The sequence below is a fragment of the Vipera ursinii genome, assembly GCF_947247035.1.
Source record: "Vipera ursinii genome assembly, chromosome: 4".
Taxonomy (NCBI): Eukaryota; Metazoa; Chordata; class Lepidosauria; order Squamata; family Viperidae; genus Vipera; species Vipera ursinii.
This window is the reverse complement of record NC_139514.1, coordinates 60,973,864-60,994,833: the sequence shown is the minus strand read 5'-3', so window position 1 is coordinate 60,994,833 and position 20,970 is coordinate 60,973,864. Positions and strand designations below refer to the sequence as shown.

Below are 20,970 nucleotides of genomic sequence, written 5' to 3'. Positions count from 1 at the left end.
TTAAACAAAATCAGTCAAATGCAAAAGACAGCTATATTTGGAACAGCTTACATCCTGGGAGAATATCTTTAACGCATCAAATAGCAACATCTGCCTATTCCAGGTCCCTGAGAAGGACTCAATAGGTGGAAAAAAATGCCATATCCAATCTAAACATCTGGTTGACTTTATAATCAACCATAATAAATCATATTTAGTATTTATCTAATTTTATTGAATAGTCCTAGCATTCTCCAACATTAATACAGCATTTATTACTTCGTTTCATCATTCTTTTTTCCTTAAATATTAACATTAATAGCATTAATTTCTTTTCCACTTTTAAACCTATAAAATTTGATTCCCATGAACATTTCCAAAATACTTTCAACAGCATTCTGTAATTAAATTTTCATCCCAATTTCTTCATTCCTTTAATTCTTAATTTCATTCATTCTGTTGCAGGTTTCTTTTTTTTCAGTGCATTTTCCAAATGTTTGTTTAAAAATAGTTCTGCTTTTTTTTTCTACTTCTATTATCATTCTCTTTTTGTTTCCATATATCGTATAGTATCTTTCATCTTCATTTTGTGTGATAACCACTACATAATTTTTTCACCTTAAAAAACCTTTTTGCTTCATTATTCTACCTTTTTCATATTTCCATTATAATAATTCCATAAAATTCTGTGGCATTCTAGATCAGGGGTGTCAAACTGCCAGCCCATGGGCCGGATGCGTCATGGCAAAACCACACCCACCCCATTGCCACCAATGGGAAAAAAGTCATGATACGTCATGACACATCACATGATGTTGCGAGTTTGACACCCCTGCTCTAGATAATTATTTTTGCTCTGTTCCAAGTGGCTTCCACATCCTGTTTCCTTACAATAAGTGTCCATTCATACTGTTGAGACCTATACTTTCTGTTCCTACAAGTTGTTCCGGTTTTACGTCAATCATACTCTCTTCAATTTAGCAAATTATCTGTTCCATATTCATACCTCTCATCTTAATAATAATAAAGGAAGGGACCTTGAAGGTCATCTAGCCCAACTCCCTGCTCAGGCAGAAAACCCTATACCATTTCGGACAAATGGCTGTCCAGTCTCTTCTTAAAAACCTCCAGTGTTGGAGCATTCACAGCTTCTGGAGGAAGGTTGTCCCACTGGTTAATTGTTCCAACTGTCAGGAAGTTTCTCCTTAGTTCTAGGTTGCTTCTCTCCTTGATTACTTTCCATCCATTGCTTCTTGTCCTGCCTTCAGGTACTTTGGAGAATAGTTTGACTCCCTCTTCTTTGTGGCAGCCCTGAGATATTGGAACACTGCTATCATGTCACCCCTAGTCCTTCTCTTCATTAAACTAGACATACCCAATTCCAGCAGCCGTTCCTTATGTTTTAGTCTCCAGTCCCCTAATCATCTTTGTTGTTCTTCTCTGTACTCTTTCTAGAGTCTCAACATCTGATTTTCATCATAAACAATCAATTCAATGGTTTTATAATTATATTTATTAATTTTCAACATGTACATATGAGTAGGGTATTTTTGTCATATTTTTGAAAATATCACTAGTGACAATTTTCATTAATTTGAGGGTTTTCAAATTGCTTATTTCTTCAGTAGTCTCTTGTCTTATTCCCACCTATTCAAAATGTTGCATTCTTTTTATCAAAAATTCATATCTGTTTTACCATTATCATTCACTGGAATATAATAGTATGAATTATCACCAAGTTGTATATACAACATATAAACAACAACCTATAGCCATTCTTTCTGCTTTCTGCCTGCATCAGCCTAATGGCGACGACGACGGCGGCGGCGGCGGCGTTGTTCCCGGGCCGTTTTCGGGCCACTTTACCATCGACTATTGTGGTCTGGCCTGTTTTTACCGAACCGTTTGTCCCGCTGCCCCCCTGGGCCTTTTTGGCCCATTTTTCATCGGCGGTGGCAGTGGCTTTCCCCGGATTGTTTGCGGTCTTGGCGGCGTTCCGATGGCTACGGTGGCTACGGTGATGGCGGCGGCGGTGTCCATAGCGGCCCAGCGGCAGCGGCTTCGATGATTCAGCGATGGCGTTATGGCCGGTTTGCCGGCCCCCCGGCTGGTTCTGCATATCCCAGATGGGTTGGCACCCCCACTGCTTCTGATGGCCCTGAAGGCTCCTGGGCTAGCCGGTTGATCCCGGTGGAGCCCAGTGGAGCCTTGTGGACTTGGGCCATTTCAAAGGAATTTGGAAGATCGGCGGGGAATTTAATGGACCCGGGGGAGCCAATCTTTGTTGACCACAGTCTGGAAGGCCCCAATAATTATCAAACTGAGGGCCTATGGACTGGTGGTCAGTTACAACCTCTAGGAATGACGAGACAACGGGGGACTTGGCTGTTATCAGAATTGACTATGATGGCTTGTTTTTGCTTTTACAATCGACTGCGCATTGCCCCTTATACCCCAAAGGAGAGAACTCTGGGTATTGGCCATTGTGAGAGGATGGCTGAATTTACATCTGCTGCCCCTAGAGGTGAGAGCTCTATGGGGCAGGCCATACCCAGTGGGGTTGCTCCAGACTTCTATCCCCCCCCGAGAATTGGCTCTGTGGCCGTAGTGAGAGGACGGTGGTAGGCCTGCCCGGGGGGCTTATCCAGCTGAGTGGCAGCGGCTGGACGGAGGCCTGGGACTCCCTTTCCGAATAGATCCTCCTCATGGACTATCATCTATGGACTGCCTGCGATCCGGACTGCTATTTATGCCTTCTTTTAAATATTCTTCCACGGACTTGTGCGCCCTCAGGGGTGCTCCCCCCTCCTGGGTGCGACCCGCCTTGCCAGCCGATTATAACCTCGAGGAAGGGCCCATTTATTGGGACCCTGAGAGTTGGCTGGGCACGGGTAGGGGCCTTCGACGTAGACCTAATAAGAGGCCCCTGATTATTTTTCTTTCAAAATTTTTTAGGGGGTTAGGGAGGCGGGAGGGTTCTTTTGGTTGTTTGGATAAGGGGGGCTATCCAACTACCACTGTTCTGGCTAGGGCCGATGGAGATCGCAGGGGGGAGGAGTGGGGGTCGGTCACCTCCGGGGCTCCAGGGCTGGTCGTGGGGCTACCTATTCCCACGACATCAGGGAATGGCAGCAGATGGAGGAGCAGAGGGCCGTATCGATCTCAGGGAAGGCCTCTCCGCTGCTTACAAGCGGTGGGGCACTCCGACCCTCTGGCTCTACCCCAAGGTCCCGGGAGTGAGGGTGTGCAGCCCCCTGAGCTCCGGCTGGTGTATTTGAATGCCAGGTCCGTCTCTAATAAGGCTCCTCTCGTTCGTGATCTGGTCGAGGGTGAGCAGGCGGACCTGGCTTGCATCACGGAGACTTGGTTGGGCCCAGAGGGCGGGATTCCTCTGGTTGACCTTTGCCCACCAGGTTTCCGGGTGCTGCACCAGCCTCGGGCTCAGGGTAGGGGTGGGGGTGTGGCTGTTGTTATGAGGGAGACCTTGTGTCCGCGGGAGGCCACTGTTCCTCAGATAGTCGGGTGTGAGTCTCTCTTTTTGAGATGCGGCCCTGGTGTGCAGTTGGGCTTGCTGCTGGTGTACCTTTCGCCTAGTCACGCAGCAGCAGCCCTGCCTGAGCTGCTCGATGTCCTCTCTGGGCTGGTGGTTGAGTTCCCGAAACTTATAGTTTTGCGGGACTTCAATCTACCATCGCTGGGAGGATCATCTGAGTTGGCTCGGGAGTTCATGGCTTCCATGACGGCCATGGACCTGACGCAAGTAATTTCGGGACCGACTCATGAGGGAGGCCACACCCTTGACCTAGTTTTCTTATCTGGACGGTGGTTAGATGATCTTGGTGGGGGCTCTCCAATTATTATGCCCCTGTCATGGACCGATCATCATCTCCTGCGGCTGGTCTTCCGTTTTGCCACCCCCCGCCGTGGGTGTTTGGAACCAATTAAATGGTACCGCCCCAGACGCTTAATGGATCCCCAGAGGTTCCAGGCAGCGCTGGGGTCCCCACCTGCCTCCCTTGCTCACAGCTCGGCAGATGCCTTAGTGGAAGCCTGGGAAAGGACGGCCACTGAGGCTCTTGACCGAGTTGTACCCCTGCGGCCCCTGACCCGGTGCAGATCCCGTCGAGCTCCTTGGTTCTCTGCGGAGCTTCGGGAGATGAAGCGTCGGAGACGGGGCCTAGAGAGCGGTTGGAGGTCCAGCCGATCCGAATCCGATCGATTGCGACTAAGAGCCTACATTAGGTCTTATCTCGCTGCGATAAGGGAGGCGAGGTCTAACCACTTCGCCACCCTTATCGCGTCCGCAGATAATCGCCCGGCCGCCCTGTTTAGGGTGACTCGCTCCCTCCTAAATCAGGAGGTGAGGGAGGATCCCTTGCAGGGTCGTGCCGAGGAGTTTAACCAACATCTGTCGGACAAAATCGCTCGGATTCGGACCGGTCTGGACTCTGACTGGGCAGAGTCTGACGATCAGGACACTGGCGGTCTTGTCGATATCATCTGGGAGGAGTTTGATTCTGTGACTCCAGAGGAAGTGGACAGGATCATGGGGAGGCTGAGCACCACCACGTGTTTATTGGACCCGTGCCCTTCCTGGCTGGTTTATGCAGCCCGGGAGAGGACACGCAGCTGGTTCCAGGCAGTTATATCGGCTTCTCTGAGTGAGGGTAGCTTCCCCGCCGTCTTGAAAGAGGCGGTGGTGAGGCCCCTCCTCAAGAAGCCTGCCTTGGACCCAGCTGTATTAAACAACTTTCGTCCTGTCTCCAACCTTCGCTTTCTTGCGAAGGTTGTTGAGAGTGTGGTGGCGCATCAGCTCCCTCTGGTCCTGGATGAAGTGGATTATCTAGACCCGTACCAATCGGGTTTCAGGCCCGGGCACAGCACGGAGACGGCATTGGTCGCGCTGGTGAATGATCTCTGGAGGGCTCGGGACAGGGGATATTCCTCTGTCCTAGTCCTATTAGACCTCTCGGCGGCTTTCGATACCATCGACCATGGTATCTTGCTGCGGCGTCTCAGGGGATTGGGAGTGGGAGGCACAGTTTTACAGTGGTTCTCCTCCTATCTCCAGGGACGTTCGCAGTCGGTGTTGGCAGGAGGACAGAGGTCGACCGCGAGGTCTCTCATTTGTGGAGTTCCTCAGGGGTCGGTCCTCTCGCCTCTCCTGTTCAACATCTACATGAAACCGCTGGGTGAGATCATTCGTGGCTTTGGAGTTGGGTATCATCAGTATGCTGATGATACCCAACTTTTCCTTTCGACCCCAAACCACCCCAGTGATGCCCTCAACGTGATGTCCCGGTGCCTGGAGGCGGTTCGGGTCTGGATGGGGAGGAACAGACTCCAACTCAACCCCGACAAGACTGAGTGGCTTTGCATACCTTCATCCCGGGTTTATTCGGATGTTCCACCTCTGGCTATGGGGGGTGAACTATTACCCCCCGTAGATAGGGCTCGCAACTTGGGAGTCCTCCTAGATTCACGGCTCACCTTGGAAGACCATATAGGAGCTGTGACTAGGGGGGCCTTCGCCCAGGTTCGCCTGGTGCGCCAGTTGCGGCCCTATCTTAGCCGGGATGATTTATGCATGGTCACTCATGCGCTCGTGTCCTCTCGTCTGGACTACTGCAACGCTCTCTACATGGGGCTGCCCTTGAGGACCACCCGGAAGCTCCAACTGGTACAGAATGCAGCCGCGAGAGTTGTGTTGGGAGTCTCCCGATACTCCCACGTTACACCGCTGCTCCGTGAGCTGCATTGGTTGCCAGTTGTCTTCCGGGTGAGATTCAAGGTACTGGTAACAGTGTTTAAAGCCCTTCATGGCATGGGGCCGGAGTACCTTGGGGAACATCTGCTGCCGGCATCAAGCTCCCTGCGCCCTGTGCGTTCCCACAGAGAGGGCCTCCTCAGGGTGCCACCGATCAGAGAATGTCGATTGGTGGCCCCCAGGGGGAGATCCTTCTCTGTGGGCGCTCCGGAGCTGTGGAACCAGCTACCGGTAGAGCTCCGGATGGCGCCCGATCTTCGCTCCTTTCGTCGCGATCTCAAGACGTTTCTGTTTGTTCAAGCCGGCCTAGCCTGATGGGGATTGGTGGGGTTTTTTAATTTTGTGCTTTAATTTTAACTAGGTGTTTTAGAATTTTATTCCAACTGTTTTAATATGGGCAATTATTTAATCTTGTTTTAATGTTTGTATTTAGTATTTTATTCTGCCCTGTGAACCGCCCTGAGTCCTCAGGGAGAAGGGCGGTATATAAATATTATTAAATTAAATTAAATTAAAATTCAAAACAATCAACATATCTGCATATGGAAATAGGTAGGCCTTGCTTACTTACAGACTTGTTTAACAGCTGTTTGAAGCTATAACTGTATACAAAAGTAGCTTTGTGACCAATCCTTCCATTTACAACCATCACAGGATCCTACAGCCATGTGATTGCCCTTCAGGTGTTTTGCAACTGACCTGTGACAGGCAAAGTTAATAGAGGAGGTAGAAGTAAAATAGTAAGTCATAATCATCTCACTTAGCAACCACAGAGACTTGGTTAGCAACCACAGGGGAAATTAGGTCATAAGCCTTTCCCAGTCACATAATGCTTCACCTAGTGACTGCAGTGTTTAGCAATGGAGTTGCCAGGCCTGATTGTGATCACTAAGTGATACTACATGTATAGAGTAGCCAGTATAATCCTTGTATTGTATAAAGAAGTATATAATAACTATATTGTTGGTAATGGATGAGGCATGAGGAGCCTGTCTATGTTACACATTTTCAATTAAACTTTTTCTATCAGAGACCTGGATAATTAAAGCTTAATCACTATTGTGTTTGACCTGAAAAATACTTTCTTAACTAGTAGAAGACAGAGATGAAATCCAGCTTTTACAGCAATCAGTATTATGTTCTGCATATGAACTTAGAAATCATTGTCAGTCCTACTTTTCCAAAGAATTATAAAGAATGTCATGAGAAACAAAGAACTTTAGAAGAAAAACAAGTCACACATTTACTATTGAAATATGGATATTTATCAAAAAAGGTAATATATATATTCTTCAATTATTTCAGAAAAAAACCTGCTTTTTTCAGAAAATTGTAACATACATGCAAAATCCAGTATTAAAAAAGTGGAGTTTTTTAAAATAAAAAATAGGGTAAATGTTTCCATTTTTCCTCAAGAGAAGGGTTATACTGTTGCATTAAATTACTAAAAGCTATGCTACTTGTGTAGAATACATACTATGAAATTATGTCATTTGAAAATATTTGAATAATTGTCCTATGTGTATTACACATAATATATAACAATTATGTTAGTCATGCCTGCAGTTGTAAAAGGAGTGGATTATATGAACAATTCATAGGCTAATTCATAGAAAGTTTCCTTATTTTAAAATATCTATGTCCTACCAAAGCACATGAAGATATTTAACTCAGTGATCCAGTTTTATAATCACTATCAACAAACCTGTTACAATCAAGACTTTACATATATATTTGAAAACAAGTATAGAACTTAAAGCTAAGTAGATATGAATAGTAATATACTGAGTATATAATGAAATGAGCATTTATCCTAAGGGAGTCTCACTGCTAGTAACCCTTTCCATAGTACTCAGAAATACTTATCCAGATTTACCTATACTACAAACTATTATTTCAGAGAATCCCACAAAAGCTAAATTCATGAAAATTACACAGGTTAAATTCATGAGAACTCAGTGAATATTCTAAATTACTGTAATCATACTTTCCTTAACAATATTAAAATTATGCACTGAACCTATGAAAGAGTACTTTCATTGCCAATATATTCAAGCAGCAATTGCTTGCAATATCCTTTAAAAGTTGTTAAAGTGCTACCTTTTAAGGTCAAAACATAGCAGACATAGAAACATGTCTGAAGACGATTCAAACGATCAAATTAGGCAATGATTCTGTTAAGATGTTAGTATTCTTTCAATGCATTATCTTTATTTTCAGTATTTTGTGCTTTTTTTTTTAACTTACCAAAGATATCGGCATACATTTCTTCCTAGTTCCATACCATAAAAAAAGCTTTTAACTTTCCAGCTGATGCTTTCTATCACGGTAAAGATAATATCTGCACATTTATGCTCAGTACAATTTTCAACGCAGAGAAAATAGCATGATCCTGTAGCTGCCTAAAGTAGTATCCAGTGATACTACTTTGTCTTTAGAATTTTTGTGCCAGTCCAACGTTCCAGGAAAATGGTTGCTTCATGCACAGTGTCAATCTACCTGATCATGTTCTTTGCTAATCAGTAATCTTTGTTTTCTCTGTAACTACCATGTGAGTTTTGCAAGGAGAACACAGCATCGAGCTAGCTGTGTTATGCAAGGACATGATTACAGCAGGGGGAGGGGGAGAGACATCAGCATTTGAATACACTTGTATACTCAGACTGTAACATAAACATTGTAATTTACCATCTGAGCATATGTGGTTTTGACTAAGGCTAATCCTGTGTTACCAGCTTGTTCCAATTCCATTAAATACTTGAGAAATCCTGCTGAGTGTCTCAAAGAATTATTCAAATACTGCAAAGAGAACTCTAAAAAATACACTTCACCAAGCACTTTCTTCCCACTTTCATTTATGATAAGCATATTGCTGGTTTAATGTTGATATGTATCATATATATATAATTTTAGCTTCCATTACAAAAGAAGTTGAATATAAAGGATTTTGTATGATCAGTGCAGAAACTGTTTCTCACAAAACTTTGTTTTATCTATAGCTGGAAGAATAAGGGAGGGATAAGGATCAGAAGGATTACTTATATTTATCTAGGGATAAGACAGTTTGTCATGATTTATGTCTCAAATTAGGCATTTCAAAAATATCTTCAAGTGAAATCTCTATCACTGAAGAACAATAACCTCACAATTTATATGATTTCTAATTAGAAGTCACTTTTCAACACTCTGGAATCTGTACAAATTATGACAGTATTATTCAGTAGTTTTTAGTTGTCTGAGTAGTCTGTGAAGAACCATAAACTACAATTCAACAATTAAAATCCATTACATTCCACAGGATTTATTTCCAGGTAAGTAATTTTAAGATTACAGTTTTAGTGAGAGTTACATAATTGTATAAATCAAAAGTTGAAAAAGGTGGAATTTGTATTTACATAATATCAAACAAAAGTGCCTTTCCAGAAAATATACCAGACTAATAGAAGTAAGACAAGAATAAATATACAGCGTAATAGTATTTGGCATTATCTCGGGAGATAGGACAACAAGATGTAACTAAGAGAACAGTCAGATGAAAGACAACTTAGCTCACGGCAGGAATTTGGGTAGGACAACAGAGTCAGAAGAGACTCTCCCTAGTTTTTGAATTCAAAAGGGGTGGAGGGGGAGGTAAGTAAGTCAGATGTATAAGACTGATGTCAAACTTATGAGGTAGACAAGACTGGAAACACAACCACATGAGCTAATTCTACTTGGTTGTAAGATTACATGAACAGTTTCTTGCAGGTCTGAAGGTACTTCTTCCCCCACTATACAGTCCAAACACTAGGGAGAGTTTCTTCTGAATCTCTTGTCCTGTTCACATTCCTGCTGTGGGCTACACTGCTTTTTTATCTGACTGTTCCTTTGTTTACATTTCAGTGCCCTGTTTCCCAAGTTCATGCCCAAATATCATTACATTTGCAGACTAAGCTGACTTTTGTCTGACTGCTCCCTAGGTTATCATTCCCACAGACCATTATATATATTGCACAATCTCATATTTTTATTTTTCTCTCTCTGAAAATTATAACAATAACCAGTTGTTTCAACTTAGATCTTCATTGCCATACCAATTTTGTTCATCCGCAATGATTTAAAAGTTTTTTTTTAAAAAATAAAATAAAGAGATTTCATTATTTCATCTGGATTGAAATAAAACCACTTCTGTTTGCCAAGCATTTGTGTTCTGGTAGGAATTACAGTAATTCATCTGGGATCTCAAAATCATAAACAGTACTCAGTCTGTAAGACTGTAGAAACACTGAGTTGAAGTGCCTTTGTGAACAATAACAACACTTATTTGTAAATAAAATCGGTTATTACTGAATTATAACACTATTTTTGCCTGGTTTTTTACTGCTTTTTATTTAAAAAAATGATTGAAGGCTTTAAAAAAAGTGGATAATAAGAATAACATTTGACTCATAGTTCATTTCTCCCTGTTTTTTTAGTCATAAGAGATACGAAGTAACATACTATGCTGAGGAATAATCCTCTATGATGATTATTGTCCTGCACAGACTGTTCTTTCTTAAGAGTCTACTTGAAAATATTATATATAATGAATTGTTGCCATATGGTGAATTCCTGTCCAGGATTTCAGCCAGCTAGCCAGCCAAAGAGCTCATTTGTCCTGCTGATTTTCCCCCCCTCCCCATATCAGCATTTCATGTCTATTAAGCATATTCCTCTTTTTTCCTAATTTCATTCAATTGGTTTTTTTATTCTTGGATGCTGCCTGGAGAAGTCTCTGCAATTTTACTTAGCAACGTTTTCAGAAGTGGTTTCTCCATTGCCTCCTTCCTAGAACTGAGAGAAAGTCACCGACTCAAAGCAGTGGTGGGATTCAAATATGTGAACAACCGGTTCTCTGTGTGGATGACACTTCCGGAAGTCCATTCTGGGACTGGGCAACAAAAAATTAGCTACCGGTTCTGCCAAACTGGTGCGAACTGGCTGAATTCCACCACTGACTCAAAGTCATTCAGCGATCTTTATATCCAAAGTAGGACTAGAACTCATGACTGCCAATTTCTAACCCGATGCCATAACTATGACACCAAACTGTGTCAGGCATGAAAGATCATGAAAGATCCCCGACAAACTAGTTCTCACTCCTTTCCTACTAGACTGCTTTTGCACATCTACACATACATATAGGTTCTTGTAGTTGATGTTCTCAAAAGTTAACAGTGGTACAGTTATAATAGATAAAGATAGTAAAAAAAACAGTTGGCCTTTTGAACATGTTTGGATTAATAACTATGATGCACACATAACAGTGTGACAAACTTCAGTGGCATCTTGTTGTCTGATCACTTCACTCAATAAATCTCTGGTTTAAGTGTTTTTATCATTATCTAAAATATGACTGATTTTAACAAGAGAGAGAGAAAAGAATTATGTTGTAGTTGTAACAATTTGAATATTGGTACATTGTATAATTAGTAAATGCAATCAGATCTTAATCTGATGTTTCTCTTGATAACTGATGTTGGGGTGTGAGGGGAGTTTTTTTGTGTCTGTGTGCGTGCCTCTGAATCATCTTGACTCCTGGCAATTAATTAGTTATTTTGGCAACATTTTTTTCAGATGTGATTGGCTACTTACCTCCTAGAGCTGAGAGAGAGTGAGTGGGCCAAGGTCATCCAGCTGACTTTGTGCAGGAGAAGGAACTAGAATTCACAATTTTCTGGTTTCTACCTTGGTGCCTTAACCTTTGCACCAATCTGGTTCTCAAAAAAAGCAATATATTATCCTATTTCTCATGTCCTACTGCCAGCTGTGATAAAACCAATTTTACCAGTTAAATACAATCCCTGCAAGATTTACTCAGCTTCTGGATAACAAACAACAATCTCTTTTCAAAAGTGTGTTAAACAGCTCTATGAAAGTGATAGGATTACTGGCTGACTGCAGCATTGCTTAAGCAAACATGATAACAGAAATTGTGAGGTAAAGATTGCCCTACATCCCATTGAGATTTACAAGAAACAGTATGCTGGCAATTAAAAAACAATATTATTCTAAGGTACATCTGAAAATTTCTAGTATTTAATTTGTAGATAAGACTAAACTGAAAAATGAGCTGATGGATTTGAAATTCCAGTGAAACATAGTGCACAAACTATGACTTTCCCAAATCAATTATGAGGTGCAAATATTTTCCTTCCTGGTATGCAATTTAAATGCTATCTTCAGTGGGATTGGTACAAGGAATACTGTCAAATAAGATAAATTGTCAAAATATTTGAAATGTGTACTGTAGAAGTACGGTAATCCTTAGTGATAAGAAGATATAATGTATACTTAGGATGAAAAATAAATACAACACTGGATCTGAATCTAAATGAGATTATGCTTGTTTGTTTGCTGTAACTTAGTATCACATTTTAAAGACCATATTCATTGTTTTCACTTTCAGGTTCATCTTTTCATCAAATAAATTGCAAGTATCATCTGTGCTGCAGAATTTTAAGAAATTGCAATCTTTATGTTTGAGCTTTTTATTGATCAAAAAGGTAACTAAAATGATATATGATGGTAAAATGATAAAGGTAAAGGTTCCCCGCACATGTGTGCTAGTTGTTTCTGACTCTAGGGGCCGGTGCTCATCTCCGTTTCAAAGCTGAAGAGACAGCACTTATCCGAGGACGTCTCCATGTTCATGTGGCTGGCATGACTAGACGCCAAAGGCACACAGAACGCTGTTACCTTCCCACCATAGTGGTCCCTATTTTTCTACTTGCATTTTTACTTGCTTTCGAACTGCTAGGTTGGCAGAAGCTGGGACAAGTAACAGGCGCTCACTCTGTTACACGGCACTCGGGATTCGACCCGCCAAACTGCCGACCTTCTGATCGATAAGCTCAGCGTCCCAACCCACTGAGCCACCGCATGATATGTGATAGTAAAGATGTGCCATTTTTTTCTGAGTCGATGGTTCATCTGAAACAGATTCTCAAACTGGTACCCTACAAATATATTGGGATATGCCTCCTAAAATTCTCAGTAAGCACACCTAAGTCACAGAACACAGTGGACTCTGCATGCAGTCTGCTCAGTTTGCTAGCTGCCCCAAATAAGTTTTAAATCCAATTTAGGCCTCCAGGTTCTTCCATGCAAGAACGCAAGCTGAAGCAGAAAGTATGTTAGGGAGTCAGTTATAAAGCAAACTATCCGAGAATAAACCTTGCAAGATGGTTGTTGTTGTTGTTGTTTTTGCTCATGCAGAAGCACTAAAGGAAAGACTTTTGTTATGTGCGAAGCACTGAAAGTTTTTTTCTGCCTGCCTGCCAGGATGCGGACATACACCAGACATGATTTTCATTGTGTGTAGAAGGACTTGTAAACATAAAAAAGGAACACATAAAATTCTGTCTGCATAGACTTTGCTTACAGTTTGAAATTCTAGTCCTGCTGGATTCCAGCAAGATTATTTATTTTATTCTACAATAAACATATCTCTTTCATATGTATGCATCTAAAACTTGGATAATAGGGTATGTGGTGAATGGCAGCCTGTTTTTCATTTGATATATCTATAAAGAATGAATATTTGAAAGGATTAATTACTTCTCAAACACTAGTCCGTACATTCAGTTATTGTCAGTCAAATTAATTGCTTCTTAATACAAAATATTTTTTCTACTCTTTAAACTTTGTGTAGTTATTTTACCACTAGGACAAACAGTAATACTTATAATATATTTATTTATTTTATTTATTTATTTAGTTATATTTATATACCGCCCTATTCCCTGAGGACTCAGGGCGGTTTACAGGGAATTAAAAATCCAAAATACAAAAATTAAGAACCAAATTAAAAAATAGTAAATTGACCCTGTACTCAATTAAAACGAACCCCAAATTAAAAATTAATTAATTAATATTAATAATTATATAACAATTAATTGTGCTTTATGACTTACAACCAAATATAAATATATGCAATAAAATTCATTGCATCAAACAGAAAAAGAAATAGGAAGTTATTTTAATATTGCAGGACACCTCATTCAAAAAAGTGCCTTTAAAGGGAACTTCCATCTATATCTCTCAGGACAATTACAATATAAATTATAATTACTATCAACCAATTCATCCATTTTACACCACTTGTAACTCTCTCAAGAATGGATGTATTTATTTTTATTTATTTTGATATTTCCGAGTTATTTGCTGACATATTATCACAGTTATGTTCTGACCAACTCCTTCTTATTTTCAGATTCCAAAATTTCCTTACATCATTCACTGACATGCTGTGCAAAATCTGATGTAGCCTTGATCCATCCCTGTCATAATGAAAAAGAAATTGCACAATCATTATTGTCACTGCAACCTGTGATCTTCTAAAAAACAAAAGACATTTTCAGACCAGCCTGGCCTGATCAATAGGAACTTGGACTAAAGCTTCCCATTTAAACCCTTAAGTGCAAAGCTGAATCCTGCAAACTGCAAACTCATTCTTCCAGAGAATACTGTTCTATATAAAGCAGAAACAAGACCTTTCCAAAGTTGCTGTTATTCTTCAGTTCATAAGTTTTTACTTATTAATTCTTACCCAACCTTTATAGAAATATACTAATGAATTTTAAAATTATTCAAATTCTTGAAAGGTCAGTGACAAAATCTGGATAACTTAATCAGTTTATCATATAGTTGTATACCCAGGCCTATATATTAGTACTCCCCAATGATAGCATATCCAGACAGTGCTGCCTATGTCTTTTAAAGATTATTTGCTGTCAGTATACAATGTAGGATATTTTCCACTTGATAATTCACAATCTCTTGTCATGTTTGGCTTATTGATTCTTTATGGTGAGCTGAAAATCTCAGCTGAAAATGCCCTTTGTGTCTTGTTGGATAAAGGGACAAATTTAGGATGGCTATTTCTAAGGTGAGAGACAATCATGAATAAGTGTACTGGCCACTGAATTTATTGTAAAGATTAATAATGTTTCATAATTAGCCTTTTAAAGCATATTTACTACATACCAAATGTGTTTTTGTTTTTTAAAAAAATTACAGGTTCAGAGAAAAATCTATCACATTTGACCTGAGAAATGACAGAGGCTATATTTACTTGCCTAACTAAAGATCTTTACTCAGAGAACAAATCCTAGCCAGACATGTTTGTCTAGACATGGTTTGCTAGTAGTGTAGTATCAGCAATCACTTCTGGCAGGATCTAAACAGAATAGGTATTTCCAGTTATCTCTGAAAACTATTGGCAGTTATTCCATTTATTTATTTACTTATTCTGCAAATGTCCATGGCTACATATATTAATATACTGTAATAATAAAATTAAAGGTAAAAGTGATCAATTTCTCAATCAACAAAGAGCATACTATGCAAACTGGTCTCCACTAATGGCTTGAGGAAAGTACCCAGTTTTTCTAAAAAGTCAAGAGAGTCAGCTGAACCTTGGGAATGCTGTGACAGGGAAGGCATGCTTCCTGCTTACCTACTAAAAGACTGTTTCACTAAAGGAGCCCTCCAGTGCCACCACCATCTGGAGAAGCCACAATTTCTGAATATTCTTTTATGAGCAGACTCATGTAGAGCATATGGCAATAGTCCAATTGGAAGTGACTCATGCAAAACTGACCAAGAGCAGAGTCTCCTGATTCAGATGCAAGTGCAATTGACACAAAGATCGATTTTTACAAAGGTCTTTTTGGGAAATTGTTATCTCCTGTTCCTTGCATAAAAAATAGGAAAGATCTCAGAGTGCATGCCAATTTGGTTTGGGAGTTGTACCATATCCAAAATTAATGATGGAAACTTTTCAGATCCTGGGGGTGTGATACTAAAATACATACTCAGTCTTGCTAGAATTATGTTAGAGCCTATGCCTTCCCATCATGCTTTCACAAACACTTCATGATACTTGCTGATGGGTGATCTTAGTCTGTGGCTTCAGGTAGATGATTAATAAGAGCTAGCGGCCTATGACTAGATATCTCCCCTCCCCTAAGGTCTCCCCCTGCCAACTACTAAACAGTGCCCCGACTTCCAACTCTATATTTTTTTTCAGAAGGATCCATGATATCAAATGCAACTCAGACTTCAGGGAAGATTAGAACTAAAATGCCATCCCTGGCCTGAGTCTACCAGAGGTCATCCATAAGTGCCATCAGTGTCACATTTTTACTATATTCCTAGCTGAATCCACACTGAAAAGGATCTATAATCCATTTCCTCTAGGCCTTATCACACGATGATAAATCATAAGATACCAATAGGAAAGATGAGAAGGATAATAGCAATACAGCCCTACTACATGGGTAAATATCCTTAGGCATTAGGTGTTTAGCAGAGTGATGGCCAGGGGGAAAAAATGTCTTTGTGTCTAGTTGTTTTGGCATGCAATGCCCTATAATGGCATCCTGAGGGGAGGAGTTGAAACAGTTTATGTCCAGGATAATAATAATAATAATAATAATAATAATAATAATAATAATAATAATAATAATAATAATAATAATAATAATATAATAGTAGTAGTAGTAGTAGTAGTAGTAGTAATGATGATGTTGGAAGAGATCTTGGAGGTCATCTAGTCCAACCCCTGCTCAGGTAGGAAAACCTATACCATTTCAGGCAAATGGCTGTGAAGAGTCTGTAGATATTTTCTCAGTCCTATTTCTGGCTCCTGTAGTATGCAGATCACCAAAGGAAGGCAGGCTGGTTGCAATTGTTTTTTCTGCATTCCTAACAATCTGTTGATAGTTCCCATGTTATTTCATGGGAAGCCTTAACTAATGAAGGAAAAAAATAGATCTAAAACACAAGAGCCGAGATATTTCTGCCATACTGAACATTTTCTGTGCATTACCTGGCTTGTTAAAAGAAGACAAAGTCTTCTAAATCCCAAGAAACTCGATAATAAATGATATATATCCAATCTATAAGTTTAGGATGACAGTTTAGAAGCTTGTTTAGCAGATTTTTTTTATTGTTTTCTGTTGTGTGAGAAGTCCCTAGCAAGCAAGCTATTTAAAGGGATAGATAGCTGAGCCTGGTTCTTTTGAAGCACTCTAACTATACCCTTGATTTTTTATTAACAGACCCTACGTTATTTGTTGTTGTTGTTGTAACACCACAACTACCATCACCAGATGTTGTCAGAGTCTATGTAAGTTTATTAAGGTTGGAGTAAGTATCATTGACAGAGCTCTCTTAATGCCTTTGGAATAGTCTCTATAGTGATTATTGAGGGGCTTTTCCTTTATTTATTTTATTTATTTTTATTTAATTTAATTTGTATACCGCCCTTCTCCCGAAGGACTCAGGGCGGTGAACAGGGCAATAAATACTAAAATACCAAAATACAAAAATTAAGAAGAGATTAAACCATAATGCCCAGTACAACAAATAAATTACATAAAAACAGTAATAAAACCCAAACCCATCAGACCAGGCCGGCTTGTTCAAACAAATAGGTCTTTAGATCACGTCAGAAGGAGCAAAGGTCGGGAGCCGTCTGGAGCTCAACCGGTAAACAGTTCCACAGATCAGGCGCACCCACAGAGAACGCCCTACCCCTGGGGGCCACCAAGTCGGCACTCTCTGACCGGTGGCACCCTGAGGAGGCCCTCTCTGTGGGAGCGCACTGGGCGGAGAGAAGTTGATGCCAGCCGCAGGTGCTCCCTAAGGTACTCCACACCCATGCCATGTAGGGCTTTAAAGGTCATTACCAGCACCTTGAATCTCACCCGGAAGGCAACTGGAAGCCAATGCAGCCCATGTCTTGTAATCAATGGGAGGTAGGGTTATAAGGAACTTTGCTGGGTAACACAGAGGAAAATGAACCTTGTCTTTCCTCAGCCTTCTGCAGGAGGAAGCAGAGTCTTCCTTTCTTGAGGTAGCAGACTTATTTTATTTTATTTGTTAAATTCTTAAGTTAGGGAGTACTTACAACACTATGAGAATCATGATGTGTTTGAAAGGCTACATTTTTTTTTTGTTTTCCAACCTTGTCCTGTTGCTTCCCTCAGCTTTCTTTTACACTGTGGAATACAGTCTCGGCTATTTATTAGTTGCTTCTTACCTTTGGTGGTCATTTCCAAAATAATCTTGCAGATAGCTTAATTCTACAGTCAGGTTCTCTTGCCCCTTAATATTTGTTGTAGTAATAATATTATCTTCTAAAGTCAGGGCTACGATAACTCCTTTTGCTTTTTTATTAGTGAAATAGCCTTTCATCACTTTTTTGACATAAAATTGGCCAGAAGTATAAAAAATTAAGTATTTTCCAAAGATGGTGGAAGGAGGTTCAACTGCCATCTTCCTTCCTACCCTAAAGTTAAATCTAATAGTCAATGGTCCCTGATAAATTATTTTTATCAGAGGGGTGAGATCCCAGTTCTGAAACAGTATCTATCTACTATTAGCGAAGTGTAAATGCTTGTAAGTGTTCCATGAAGTTTATGAGTTGATTTATAAGTTATTACAAACTACGGATGCCTTGGAACCATTTTAAAGTACTCCAACACTCTTGTTTCTGTAGACCCTTCTAATAAATGGTGCCATATAGCCAATGGATGGAGATTTTGTGGAGAAGGTGGTGGGTTAAAAGACTACAATTAAAGTTGGAAAAGATACAAACAGCTTCCACTTCCCACAGTCATTTGTACAACAACATAAAATCAGAAATATTTTCAAGAGAAAGAATAAGAAATTAAGCAAGTAAGTTGACTTATTAAATATTTTGCTTCTTGATTACTAGGTTGTCTAAATTGTATGTCTATATGAATAGTGAGTAACTGAGATTCATAGACACATTGTTCACAGTATCAAATTTCAAGTGAAGTAACCTACTGCTTGCTCTCTAAATTATTTGATAAGAAGAGTTTAGCAAAATTCACTGCATGAAAAGTAAGTTACAATGTCTTTCTCTGTTCTGAATGAGTAGGAAAGATTGCATTGCCCTTTCCATAACAGTATTTGTCAAATGTCATTTCTAAAATGTCAGATCCCAATCCCAAGCTCCGTACTGTCAATTATATTAATTCAGTTGATTTAGCAGAGCCTCAATATCACTGTGCACTTATCTTCCCCACCTTCCAAAGGAAATTAAATATTTTTTTTGCAGCAGAGGGATATAGAAAGAACTTTGTTACTGACATAAAACTATATAAACTTAAACTACATGTATTTAAAACTTACCAAAAATTAGAGACTCTAGACAGCCTGTATCTTGAATCTCTTTTTTCCCCTTTATATACATACATACATGCATATATACATACGTACATACATAAGTGTGTGTGTGTTGAGATGAAAACTTTTGATGGTTTCATATCATCATTCTTTCTTTTATCTTTCAGTTCTGAAAGACCTGAAAGACCTATGCATATGTGTGTTCATGTATGTAATATGTATGTGTATTTATAAATTCCCAGAGTTATAAAGCAAGGGTGTCAAACTCAATTTCATTGAGGGCCGCATCAGCATTGCGGTTGCCCTCAGGGGGCCGGGTGGGTATGGCCAGGGTGGGCGTGGCCTACTGGGTAGGCGTGGCCAGCTCTACATCGTTCACATCAAGGGAGCCTATGGGGGCCTGGGCAGGAGTGGGACGGATCTGAGGGTCTCTGGCAGGAGGAGGGTCTCTGGGCCAGGGCCAAGGCAGTGGGGGCCGTTCCCCCTCACTGTTTCCAGGATGGCTTCGCGGGCCGCATGAAACCACTTTGTGGGCCGGATCCGGCCCCCGGGCCTTGTGTTTGACATGTCTGTTATAAAGTATTTCTGGATTTCATCCAGCTATCCCATATTCTACCACTTTATGAAGTATATGAGAAGTATATTTGAAATATTATTGCAATTTGCCAAAACAAAGATATTTATTCTATTGCAACCCAAATAACACATTTATTAATTTCCCCCCTTCTCCCTCAATTTATCTTTGTTGTAAAAGGGGGATATAATTTTAATAAATGAAAAATAAAATATAAAAGTCAGTTTAGGTTGCTGAAATCTAGAGCCCTGTATACATAATATGTTTTCAAAAAAACCTCATCTCCTATTCAATAATACTATATTTTATATGGAACATAATGTAAAATAAGTCAAGTACTCCAAAGTACTTAACAGTAATCTTACATTCATTTTCCTGAACATTTTATAACTGTACATACTTAGAAATAAATAGGCTATTATAGAAACAATACCTTTCAAATATTCAAAGAAATAGTTTGATAATTTAGTTATTGTTTTTCTTTCATTTTTCTGAGCTATCTTTTATAAGTGTTGTAAATGCTGAATCTTGCAATAATTATTATGAATTTGTTCATTAATGGGAGAAAATGGCAAGAAGGTGATGAGCAACAGGGAGAAAGCAGAACTGCTTAATTCATTTTTTGCATTTTACACAAAAGGAAAAATCAGACCAACCTGCAAGTCGAAAAAATAAGAAAGAAAATGGGATAACCCAAAGAAATACAACAAGGATACAGCTTGGTTAAAAGAGGTAGATGCAAATAAAACAGAAGTTGAAACGAAAGAAGTAATAATAACAACATAAATGGTAGAGAAAAGAGCAAGGAAAATCAGCACGAGGTGGAGATGAAACTGCCTGGTTTTTGGTTGAAATATCTAACTATTCTATACTCACTCATTGCCAAGCAGTTCAACAACATACTAAAAGGATGAGAAACTGAAAAGTGTTTAACAACTGGGAAAACCTACCTGATAATGAAGGATCCAGCAAAAGGGGCAGCACCAGGCAACTACAGGCCAAATATCTGCTTATCAACAACTTTCAAATTGCTAACTGGTGTGTTAGCTGATGCAGTCCAAGAGCATCTAGTTGAAAACAATCTTTTTGTGTAACCTAAGCAGAAAGTAAACTGCCCCAATAGCAGAGGAACAAAAAATGAACTCCTAATAGACAAAATGATCCTGGAAAACTGCAAAAGAAGAAAGACCAAACTGAATGTGGCATGGATTGACTACAAAAAGGCATTTGACTGTCTGCCACATGACTGGATAATCAAGTGCCTAGAAATAACAGGAGTCAGTAGAAACATCAGAAAGTTTGTGCAAGGATTGATGGCACAATGGAAGACATAGTTGCAGCTCAATGGTGAAAGACTGGGAGAGGTTAATATCAAGAGAAGACTATTTCAAGGAGATTCACTATCACCACTACTATTTGTTATTGCACTGTTTCCTCTGTCAACAATACTGAATAACTCAGGCCATGGCTA

General features: G+C 40.0%; 1 protein-coding gene across 7 annotated transcripts in view; it reads right to left on the bottom strand.

Moving 5' to 3' along the window:
• Positions 1-20,970, bottom strand: part of DMD (dystrophin) — a 906,062-nt gene that overhangs the window by 721,989 nt on the left and 163,103 nt on the right. Inside the window, exons 1-2 of one of the 7 annotated variants that reach the window (XM_083362894.1) lie at positions 7,994-8,191; positions 6,318-6,445 (exon numbers count right to left, since the gene is read on the bottom strand). The exons of 5 other annotated variants lie outside the window; for them this stretch is intronic. Coding sequence is in view for 1 of the 2 variants with exons in the window: in XM_083362892.1 (XP_083219018.1) it covers positions 7,994-8,012 (19 nt within the window). In the remaining variant the exon portion in view is untranslated. Of the gene's footprint in view, positions 1-6,317; positions 6,446-7,993; positions 8,199-20,970 lie in introns of those variants that run through there. One more of the 7 variants, XM_083362892.1, reaches the window with a different exon arrangement.